The sequence below is a fragment of the Mandrillus leucophaeus genome, unplaced genomic scaffold (genome assembly GCF_000951045.1).
Source record: "Mandrillus leucophaeus isolate KB7577 unplaced genomic scaffold, Mleu.le_1.0 Scaffold541, whole genome shotgun sequence".
NCBI lineage: Eukaryota > Metazoa > Chordata > Mammalia > Primates > Cercopithecidae > Mandrillus > Mandrillus leucophaeus.
This window is the reverse complement of record NW_012105820.1, coordinates 186,017-196,521: the sequence shown is the minus strand read 5'-3', so window position 1 is coordinate 196,521 and position 10,505 is coordinate 186,017. Positions and strand designations below refer to the sequence as shown.

The 10,505-nt window shown below is 45.7% G+C and overlaps 1 protein-coding gene and 1 long non-coding RNA gene across 7 annotated transcripts in view; one reads left to right on the top strand and one right to left on the bottom strand.

Moving 5' to 3' along the window:
- FAM222B (family with sequence similarity 222, member B) overlaps positions 1–10,505 on the bottom strand; it is a 131,474-nt gene that overhangs the window by 15,320 nt on the left and 105,649 nt on the right. For all 6 annotated transcript variants that reach the window (XM_011997493.1, XM_011997491.1, XM_011997495.1 and 3 more), the window contains one exon: positions 1,313–1,434. In XM_011997493.1, coding sequence (XP_011852883.1) covers positions 1,313–1,394 — 82 coding nt within the window. In that variant the 5' untranslated portion in view covers positions 1,395–1,434. The remainder of the gene's footprint in view (positions 1–1,312; positions 1,435–10,505) is intronic.
- LOC105552017 overlaps positions 1–10,505 on the top strand; it is a 31,764-nt gene that overhangs the window by 20,434 nt on the left and 825 nt on the right. Inside the window, exon 2 of the long non-coding RNA XR_001007932.1 lies at positions 8,211–8,386. This is a non-coding gene — a long non-coding RNA (uncharacterized LOC105552017). The remainder of the gene's footprint in view (positions 1–8,210; positions 8,387–10,505) is intronic.

Here is a 10,505-nt window from a genome sequence, read left to right as displayed (position 1 = left end):
GGCTGGCAAACGACAGCCTGTGTGCCTGCTCCATTTGCTGTTTTTTTTGTAAAAAGTTTCATTGAAACACAGACACCCTCATTTGTTTATTGTCTGTGGCTGCCTTTGCCCTACAACGCCAGAGTTGAGCAGATGCAACAGACCACATGGCCCACAAAGCTAAAATTATTGGCTATCTAGGCTTTACAGAGAAAGTTTGTTAGCCCCTGTCATAAGGGATTCAGTTAAGGTGCTGAGCCACCTTTTCTATCAAAGGGAAGCCTAGCTGCCTCACTGATTTCTCCTTTGTGCTCTAAATGGAAGGTCTACTCCAAATTTAGGGCTGTTTTTACACCTGAAGATACTATACATGGTAATGTGCCAAGAATAGAATCTTTTCCTTGCAGATCATGTATTACAGGGAGAGAAGGTAGGAAGGAGTCTGGGAAAATATGAAGTATAAAACCCCAATTCCAGAAAGTTAAGACAAGAATCATAACAGATTTTAAAGGCTCAATCTTCTGGAAAGTGTATTATCAGGAAAATGCCCAGAGAGACTGAGAAAGCCAGCTCTCCATCTCTTCCGAGGGCAAAAGCTCCTTTACTTCCTGTGAACTAAAGTCATATTGGCTCAGAAGGCAGGCAGCAAAGCCAAAGGGAACTGTCTGTCTCCATGGTAGACTGTACTCAGAGAGTTTGAAACAAGAGAATAGCATAAACAGTTTATTTCAGAGATATAGTAAGTAATCTGGACTGTGAGTTTTCATGAAATTCTCCATGAAGGTTCAAACTGAAACACCTTTTTTAAGGGTGATATATATATATATTTCCTCTGAAGCTCTTTATGGTTTTGTTGTTCAACAGAAAGCTATCAGCAACAATTAAAATTGATATATATCGGGGAATTACAGAATTTAGAGCAGACCCCTACTGGCTGGACACAGTGGCTCAGCACTTTGGGAGGCCAAGTTAGGGGGATCACCTGAGATCTGGAGTTTGAGACCAGCCTGGCCAATATGGTGAAACCCCGTCTCTACTAAAAATACAAAAATTAGCCAGGCATGGTGGTGGGCACCTGTAATCCCAGCTACTCGGGAGGCTGAGGCAGGAGAATTGCTTGAACCTGGGAGGGAGAGGTGGCAGAGAGCCGATCAAGATCGCGTCATTGCACTCCAGCCTGGGGTGACAAGAGCAAGACATAGTCTTTAAAAAAAAAAAAAGAAAAATGTCAAAATTCAAGGTCAATGTACTCCAGATGTGCTTCAGGGACAGCCCAAACATAGAGACAAAAACAAAGAATCACACATGCTTCCCTAGGATCCAGATTACTTACATTTCTGAAGTCCAGTGTTCATCTGCGTGTGAGAAAGAAGCTGAAAGGACAGGTCACCTGGCCCTGGTAGACAGGCTAGCATGGCAGACCGGCATCAACACAACATGGGGCACTGGCTCACACTGTAATGAACAAAAACAAGGTCATGAAACACAAGGCAACTCATTTGAAGAAGACACTAGGAACACTGGATATGAGTAGCAGGAGGCCCAAGTTTAGACAGATAAAGCAATTTAATTAGCAGTGTGTTGGTTGAAAATATACTTACATCTTTATCTGTGACAACTTGCTGTCAAATATCACTATGGTTAAAGTGATTTTTCAGTTACCACAGATGTATGGGTGGGAGAAATAAAACTGGAAAGTACCTGTTCATACAACTGGAAAGTACAGGTGCATTTGTAATGTCTCAGTATTCCTGAAGAGAGTGGGCCCTCATAGGGCCTGGCTCAGCCAGCCCATTTATAGCCCTGGTTGGAGACCAGCCAGACATTTTCAGAAACAGCACAGTATATGATTGCAAAGGTACCCAATGTCTGACTTGTGAGCCAGTAATATGAACCCACTTTTATTTTATTTAATTTTTTGAGATGGAGTTTTACTCTTGTTGCCCAGGCTGGAGTGCAATGGCACGATCTTGGGTCACTGCAACCTCTGCCTCCCGGGTTCAAGCAATTCTCCTGCCTCAGCCTCCCGAGTAGCTGGGATTAAAAGCGCCCGCCACCATACCCAGATAATTTCTTTGTATTTGTAGTAGAGATGGGGTTTCACCATGTTGGCCAGGCTGGTCTTGAACTCCTGACCTCAGTTGATCCACCCACCTCGGCCTCCCAAAGTGCTGGGATTACAGGCGTAAGCCACCGCACCCGGCCGTGAACTTACTTTTATTTATATATTTATTTATTTATTTATTTAGTTAGTTAGTTAGTTAGTTAGTTAGTTATTTTTTGAGACAGAGTCTTGCTGTCCCCTAGGCTAGAGTGCAGTGGCGCAATTTCAGCTCACTGCAATCCTTGACTCCTGGGTTCAAGCGATTCTCGTCCCTCAGCCTCCAGTAGCTGGGATTACAGGCACATGCCACCATGCCCAGCCACTTTTTGTATTTTTAGTAGAGATGGGGTTTCACCATGTTGGTGAGGCTGGTCTCAAACTCCTGACCTCAGGTGGTCCGCCCACCTCAGCCTCCCAAAGTGCTGTGATTACAGTCATGAGCCACCGCGCCCGGCCAAACTCACTTTTAAATGGAAGGAGGAGGAAAGCATCCTAGGAGGCACAATTAACCACTGTTAAAACAAATTCTGTTTGCAAATTTCTGGAGATTCACCCTTCCTATTTGCCTGTCACGCAGTTAGACCTCCTGAACTAGCCCCCCACCCATCAAAAGAAATGCATTGCTCCCAGACTAAAGCAAGGAGATGACAGGCTGCCAGCAGCTCTCTTTGTGCAGGCGATCCTGACACGTCAAGATGGCGTAAGTTTCATTAGTGATGTTTGCCAACCAAGACATACACAGCCCAAGCAAGCAGACACCGATGGGACCTTCTGCAGCGAAAGAAGCCCTGTCAACAATGCAAGCTCCTTATGTAACAGAAATACGATTTTCCTAAATAAGTACATGAACTTCTTTTCCCATATTTCAGAAATCAAGGTGGCAAATTATGGCTTTAGATCCCAGCAAAAAAAGGAGTGGGGGAAAAGCTCAAAAGTTAAAAAAAGACGACAGAAACCTCTTTATTTTCTTTAGAGGGCTCTCTCAGGTATATTAAACTACCTTGTCATGATGAGTATCAGAGGGCTCCAGCTTCCAAGACCAGGTAGCTGAAAAGATACTTTATAAAAGAGGCTGCTCAAATTGTGTCTAAGATAGCAACTGCAGAAAGAACGGAAGATTGAATGCCTTAATGAGAACAGAGCTGTCCAAGAGTTCTGGCACAGCTTCAGTCTTTTTAAGGTCTCTGGTGAGTGGGAAACAGAATGTACACAGTGAGCCAACTTCAGTGCAAGAAAAAAAAAGTCTTGGCCAGGCGCGGTGGCTCACACCTATAATCCCAGCACTTTGGGAGGCCAAAGTGGGCAGATTACCTGAGGTCAGGAGTTTGAGACCAGCCTGGCCAACGTGGTGAAACCCTGTCTCTACTAAAAATACAAAATTAGCTGGGTGTGGTGGCGCATGCCTGTAATCCCAGCTACTCAGGAGGCTGAGGCAGGAGAACTGCTTGAACCCGGAAGGCAGAGGTTGCAGTGAGCAGAGGCCGCGCCACTGTACTCCAGCCCAGGACACAAGAGTGAAACTCTGTCTCAAAAAAAAAAAAAAAAAAAGACTTCTGTTGGGATCAAGGGACTGAAGTACTGCTCACAATCCCTTCCCTTGTGGATGCTGATCTTTACATAATAACTTCTCCCTTAAGGTCCTAATACAGCTGAAGGCAAACTACAAGGAAAGGAAGGGATTTAACAAGTACTGGGAGCTAAAACTGTGAAATGGGCTGTATGAGGGGCTTTGGTGATGTTTTCTTAATTGAGTCTCCCAAGCCTTCTTGGAAATAGGTAACAAACTTCACCCGTCATCTCATCATCTCTAGCTGGGATTACTATTAGCCTTCTAAATGGTCAGTTCCACGCTTACCCTTTATCACCCAATCTATTCTCTATTCAGCAACGTTAATTCTTTTTTTTTTTTTTGAGATGGAGTCTCGCTCTGTTGCCAGCCTGGAGTGCAATGGCGCAATCTCAGCTCACTGCAACCTCCGCCTCCTGGATTCAAGCCATTCTCCTGCCTCAGCCTCCTGAGTAGTTGGGACTACAAGCGTGTGCCACCACACCCGGCTAATTTTTGTATTTTTAGTACAGACGGGGTTTCACCCTGTTGGCCAGGATGGTTGACCTCGTGATCCACTCGCCTCGGCCTCCCAAAATGCTGGGATTACAGACGTTAGCCACCGTGCCTGGTCAATTCTTTTAACTGGAAGTCAGAGCAGCTCAAATATCTCTAATGACTTTCCATCTCAGAATAAAATACAAAATGCTAACATGGACCCCAAGGCCCTCCATGATCTATTACTACTGGTTCTCTGACCTCACCTTCTGACCTACCCTGCCCTCTCTTGCTGACTTACTTCCAGCCACCATGGTCTCCCTGCAGCTCCTTCAACAAGCCAAACACACTACCTTCAGGACTTTGTCCTTACCATTCCCTCTGCCTGGAATGTTCTTGCCCCAGATGTCTACTTGTCTTTCTAGCTCCCTCACTTCATTCAGGTTTCTGCTTGAATGTCACTTCCTAAGGGGAGGGCTTCTTTGACCTCCATGTCTAAAGCAGTATCCTTATTTCCCTCATTTTTTCTTTTAAAATCTATCCTGAGACCCCGAACTCAACAATTCCTCCCACACAATTAACCCAGGCACGTGGTCCTTCCTGTTGCTAACTCCTCTATTTCCCTCAGTTTTTACCACCGTCATTACCACCTGTTTTACGACCATCTCTCTCCACCCTACCAGGATATAAACTCTGTAAGAACAGACCCTTGGTTCATTTTGTTCATTATTATATCTAGAAAAGCAGCAACTACTAACACTTACTAGGCTCTCCATAAATAACTGTTGACCATATAAAAGGCAGATTGTTAGTAATTTTCTGAAGTTGTCATTTAATCTATATATGTCATTAATCTATTAATGATGGCAGAGCCCAGGACTGAAACCCAGATTTGACTTTTCCCAAAGCCTGTGCTCACTCTTCAACTCCAGGCTCTATCAGTTTCCTTTTTTTTCAGACAGCCTATCACCCAGGCTGGAGTGCAGTGGTGCCATCTTGGCTCACTTCAACTTCCACCTCCCATGTTCGAGCAATTCTCCTGCCTCAGCCTCCCAAGTAGCAGGGATTACAGGTATGCAAGACCATACACAGCTAATTTTTTTTTTTTTTTGACACAGAGTCTTGCTCTCTCGCCCAGGATGGAGTACAGTGATGCGATCTGGCTTACTGCAAGCTCCGCCTCCCGGGTTCACGCCATTCTCCTGCCTCAGCCTCCCGAGTAGCTCAGACTACAGGCGCGTGCCACCATGCCCGGCTAATTTTTTGTATTTTTAGTAGAGATGGGTTTCACCATGTTAGCCAGGATGGTCTCAATCTTGTGACCTCGCGATCCGCCCGCCTCAGCCTCCCAAAGTGCTGGGATAACAGGCGCAAGCCACCACACCCGGCCCTAACTTTTGTATTTTTAATAGAGACGGGGTTTCACCATGTTGGCCAGGCTGGTCTTGAACCCCTGGCCTCAAGTGATCCGCCCACCTCGGCCTCCCAAAGTGCTGGGATTACAGGCGTGAGCCAAAGTGCCAGGCCATATCAGTTTCCATTTTGAATAGTACATTCAGTAGGTTCTAAGGTTCACAACGTCTATGATTAAGAGGCAATTTGGGCCGGGTGCGGTGGTTCAAGCCTGTAATTCCAGCACTTTCGGAAGCCAAGACAGGCGGATCACGAGGTCAGGAGATCGAGACCATCCTGGCTAACACGGTGAAACCCCGTCTCTACTAAAAAATACAAAAAACTAGCCGGGCGAGGTGGCGGGTGCCTGTAGTCCCAGCTACTCGGGAGGCTGAGGCAGGAGAATGGCGTGAACCCGGGAGGCGGAGCTTGCAGTGAGCTGAGATCCGACCACTGCACTCCAGCCTGGGTGACAGAGCGAGACTCTGTCTCAAAAAAAAAAAAGAGGCAATTTGATTGAGATAGATATATATATATATATATATGTTTGTTTGTTTGTTTTAAACGAGAGGGTGCAATCATGCTCCCTAGCTAGTAAAAGTCCCATCTTGGCCTTCTAAGAGACAGATAGGTAAATGAAAAGACTGCTAAATCCATGGTCAGACAGCATATAGAAGGCTTTATAAAATAACAGGAAAACTCAGAACACTAAATAAGACGGTGCTTTCTTAGACTCTGCAGTTGGCTTCAATCATACACTGCAGTCTCTGGAATATTACCTTTTATGATTTTGGAAGCTGATACACACCTACAGGAATAACTGAGGAAGGTAGAGTATCATTAGTCTTATTTTCACCTTTATGTGTATATCAATGTTAAGTGAACAAGAGCAAGAGGAAAACCATATATTTAGTATTTTACAACATATATAAAATAACAACAGTGGCCGGGCATGGTGGCTCAAGCCTGTAAACCCAGCACTTTGGGAGGCCAAGGCAGGCAGATAACAAGGTCAGGAGTTCGAGACCAGCCTGGCCAACATAGTGAAACCCTGTCTCTACTGAAAATACAAAAAATTAGCTGGGCATGGTGGTGGGCACCTGTAATCCTAGCTACTCAGGAGGCTGAGGCAGGAGAATCGCTTGAACCTGGGAGGCGGAGTTTGCACTGAGCTGAGATTGTGCCACTGTACTCCAGCCGGGGAAACAGTGCGAGACTATGTCTAAAAAAGAAAAAAGGCCGGGCGCAGTGGCTCAAGCCTGTAATCCCAGCACTTCGGGAGGCCCAGACGGGCGGATCACGAGGTCAGGAGATCGAGATCATCCTGGCTAACATGGTGAAACCCCGTCTCTACTAAAAAATACAAGAATAACTAGCTGGGCGAGGTGGCGGGCGCCTGTAGTCCCAGCTACTCCGGAGGCCGAGGCAGGAGAATGGCGTAAACCCAGGAGGCAGAGCTTGCAGTGAGCCGAGATCCGGCCACTGCACTCCAGCTTTGGTGACAGAGCCAGACTATGTCTCAAAAAAGAAAAAGAAAAAGAAAAAAACCTCCCCTCCTCACCAGCTTTAAAAAAGGACTGGAAAGAAATACTCTAAAACATAAAAAACATGAACAGCCACTACTATCTGGGGCAATTTTTTGTCTTTATACTTTGGTATGTATATTATTTCTATAAATAATTTTAAAATAAGGGGAAAAAAATCACTGATAAACCAAAAACCTCAACCTTAAGAAACATTCACATCTGCATAGCTGATATTCTGATGATGGGGATACAAAAACACATTCACTCAGTGGTCTTGCAGATAGCATTTTTTTTCCTGTATTTTTTGGAAATAACCAATCTTTGTCTTTTTTTCTCCTCCTTCAGGGAACTTTATGAATCCAGAAGAAGCCAGTGTTTGAATGATTACTTCAATCTCATATATCTACTAAATCCTGATACCTGCAACTAAAAGGTGAGTAGGGGATGTGGATCCTAAGAGGTGACCTGTAACATATTGCCCCTCAAACCACACCTTTGGATTTCAATAGAAAGAACAGAGAGAATTAAACCAACTAGGGCCATGTGCAGTGGCTCACGTCTGTAATCCCAGCACTATGGAGGCCGAGATGGGCAGATCACAAGGTCAGGAGTTCGAGACTAGCCTGGCCAATATGGCGAAACCCCATCTACTAAAAATATAAAAATTAGCTGGGCGTGGCGGTGGGTGCCTATAGTCCCAGCTACTCGGGAGGCTGAGGCAGAAGAATCGCTTGAACTGGGGAGGCGGAGGCTGCAGTGAGCTGAGATCACACCATTGCACTCCAGCCTGGGTGACAGAGCGAGACTCTGTCTCAAAACAAAAGAAAAAACAGCTAAACTATGGCAAAGAGGCATTAATGAATTTACTCATAGCAAACAAAGAAGTAAAGATAAGAGGTGAATTCAGTAAAGACTCCAGAAAGTCAACTTTTGGTTTGGGCAGGAGGGAGTGAACCAGTAAGAAACAGAGCTTGGAGTCCTCCGTGGTTACAGTCCCAAGAAGAAACTTCCAGCAAGTCTAGAATACTCTAGAGCTCTCACTGGCATCAAACCAACTGCTAAGATTACAGCCCATAATTTGTGACCCTTGCTTTAAGAATTCTGGGATGCACGGCAGGTACGGTGGCTCATGCCCAGCACTTCGGGAGGCCCAGCACTTTGGGAGGCCAAGGCGGGTGGATTACCTGAGGTCAGCAGTTCAGGACCAGTCTGGCCAACATGGTGAAACCCTGTCTCTACTAAAAAAATACAAAAAATTAGCTGGGCATGGTGGTGGGTGCCTGTAATCCCAGCTACTTGACAGGCTGAGACAGGAGAATTGCTTGAACCTGGGAGGTGGAGGTTGCCATGAGCTTATATCACACCATTGCACTCCAGCCTGGGCAATAAGAGCGAAACTCGGTCTCAAAAAAAAAAAAAAAAAAAAAATTCTGGGATCCGGCCACAGTGGCTCATGCCTGTAATCCAAGTACTTTGGGAGGCCAAGGTGGCAGGATCACATTACGTCAGAAGTTTGAGACCAGCCTGGCCAACATGGCGAAACCCTGTCTCTACCAAAAATACAAAATTAGCCACGCATGGTGGCATGTGCCTGTAATCCCAGCTACTCGAGAGGCTGAGGCAGGAGAATCACCTGAGCACAGAAGGCAGAGGTTGCAGTGAGCCGAGATCACGCCACTCCACTTGGCTAATTTTTGTACTTTTAGTAGAGATGGGGTTTTGCCATGTTGACCAGGCTGGTTGCGAATTCCTGAAGCTAAGGTTTTCTTACTGGCACAAACCTATCCTGAAGGCAGAGGTGGTTCTTTTTCAGATGCCACCCAGGAAAGCAGAGAGTGTAACATCAGAACTCTAATAAAACCTCTAGTAGCTTCTGGTGGGGGGCAGGGAGCAAAAATTAGCCTGGGTGACAGAGTGAGCCTCCGTCTCAAAAAAAAAAAAAAAAAAAAAGAATTCTGGGATCCATTTGTCATCCTGTCCAGAAGACTTCCTCCAGTACTAAGAAAGTCCACAAGCCCCTTGACCAGTTCACTGATGTCAAGAATCAGATCCTGCTAGGGTAGAAAAGGTACAGAATGAGCTCAGACTGTGGCAAGTTCATGAGGGTTGTGATGAAACAGGAATGAAACAACCTCTCCCCACAACATATTCTAGAAAGCAGAGATGTCAGAATAAAGGAATCCTCCAGAGGCCTGGCAGCTGAGTGAAGGCCTTTTATTTAAAATCTTCAAACTACCCATACCTTTTGATTACCATCTGGCTTTTTCTATTTTTCTTTTCTTTTTTTTTTTTCCTGGACAGAATTGATTGGTGTCTGACTTTTTCTTAAATGCAAATTCCGATATAATTTTACAGCTGGTATTTCCAGAATTAGATCCAGAAATCAACACTAGCACTACTCTCTGAAAGTGTTTCAGAATTCAACTCTTAACTGCTGAAGAGAATCAAGTAGTAACCTGGAGCAGGCCAAATGAGCTACAGACGTTACAGAGAACGATCGATCACTTTGGCAGAGCCTCTCTGTGAGCTCTCAGCTAGTTTTCCTAACACCAGCTGGTATGCTACATTGGCTACCCAAGGCAGGGGGACTACAGTATCACAGTGAGCACAGAACTAAGCTTTTCCAACTCTCCTGGGGCACCTGCACAAGTGCTAGCATTTCCCAGACTACCTCTAATTAAAGAACAAACCTTTTTCCCTACTGGGAAAATTCAAAAGTGCTTTCATCTCTGCTCCCTGCCCCCCACCAGAAGCTACTGGAGGTTTTATTAGAGTTCTGATGTTACACTCTGCTTTCCTGGGTGGCATCTGAAAAAGGACCACTTCTGCCTTCAGGGTAGGTTTGTGCCAGTAAGAAAACCTCAGCTTCAGGAATTCGCGACCAGCCTGGTCGACACGGCAAAATCCCGTCTCTACTAAAAATACAAAAATTAGTCGGGTGTGGTGGCGCACATCTGTAATCCTAGCTACTCAGGAGGCTGAGGCAGGAGAATTGCTTGAACCTGGGAGGTGGAGGTTCTAGTGAGCTGAGATGGCACCACTGAACTCCAGCCAGGCCACAAGGCGAGACTCCATCTCAAAATAAATAAAACAAACAAACAAACAAACAAAAAACCTCAGCCGTATTTTTTTTTTTTTCTTTTTTGAGACGGAGTCTTGTTCTGTTGCCCCAGCTGGCGCGCAGTGGCACAATCGCAGCTCACTGCAGCCTCCGCCTCCTGGGTTCAAGCAATTCTCCTGCCTCAGCCTCCTGAGTAGCTAGGATTACAGATGTGCGCCACCACGCCCGACTAATTTTTGTATTTTTAGTAGAGCCAGGGTTTCACCATGTTGGCCAGGCTGGTCTCCAACTCCCGACCTCAAGTGATCCACCCGCCTTGGCCTCCCAAAGTGCTGGGATTATAGGCGTGAGCCACACCGCCCAGCTTCATGTTTTTGATGGGAAAAGGAGGAGGAGAAG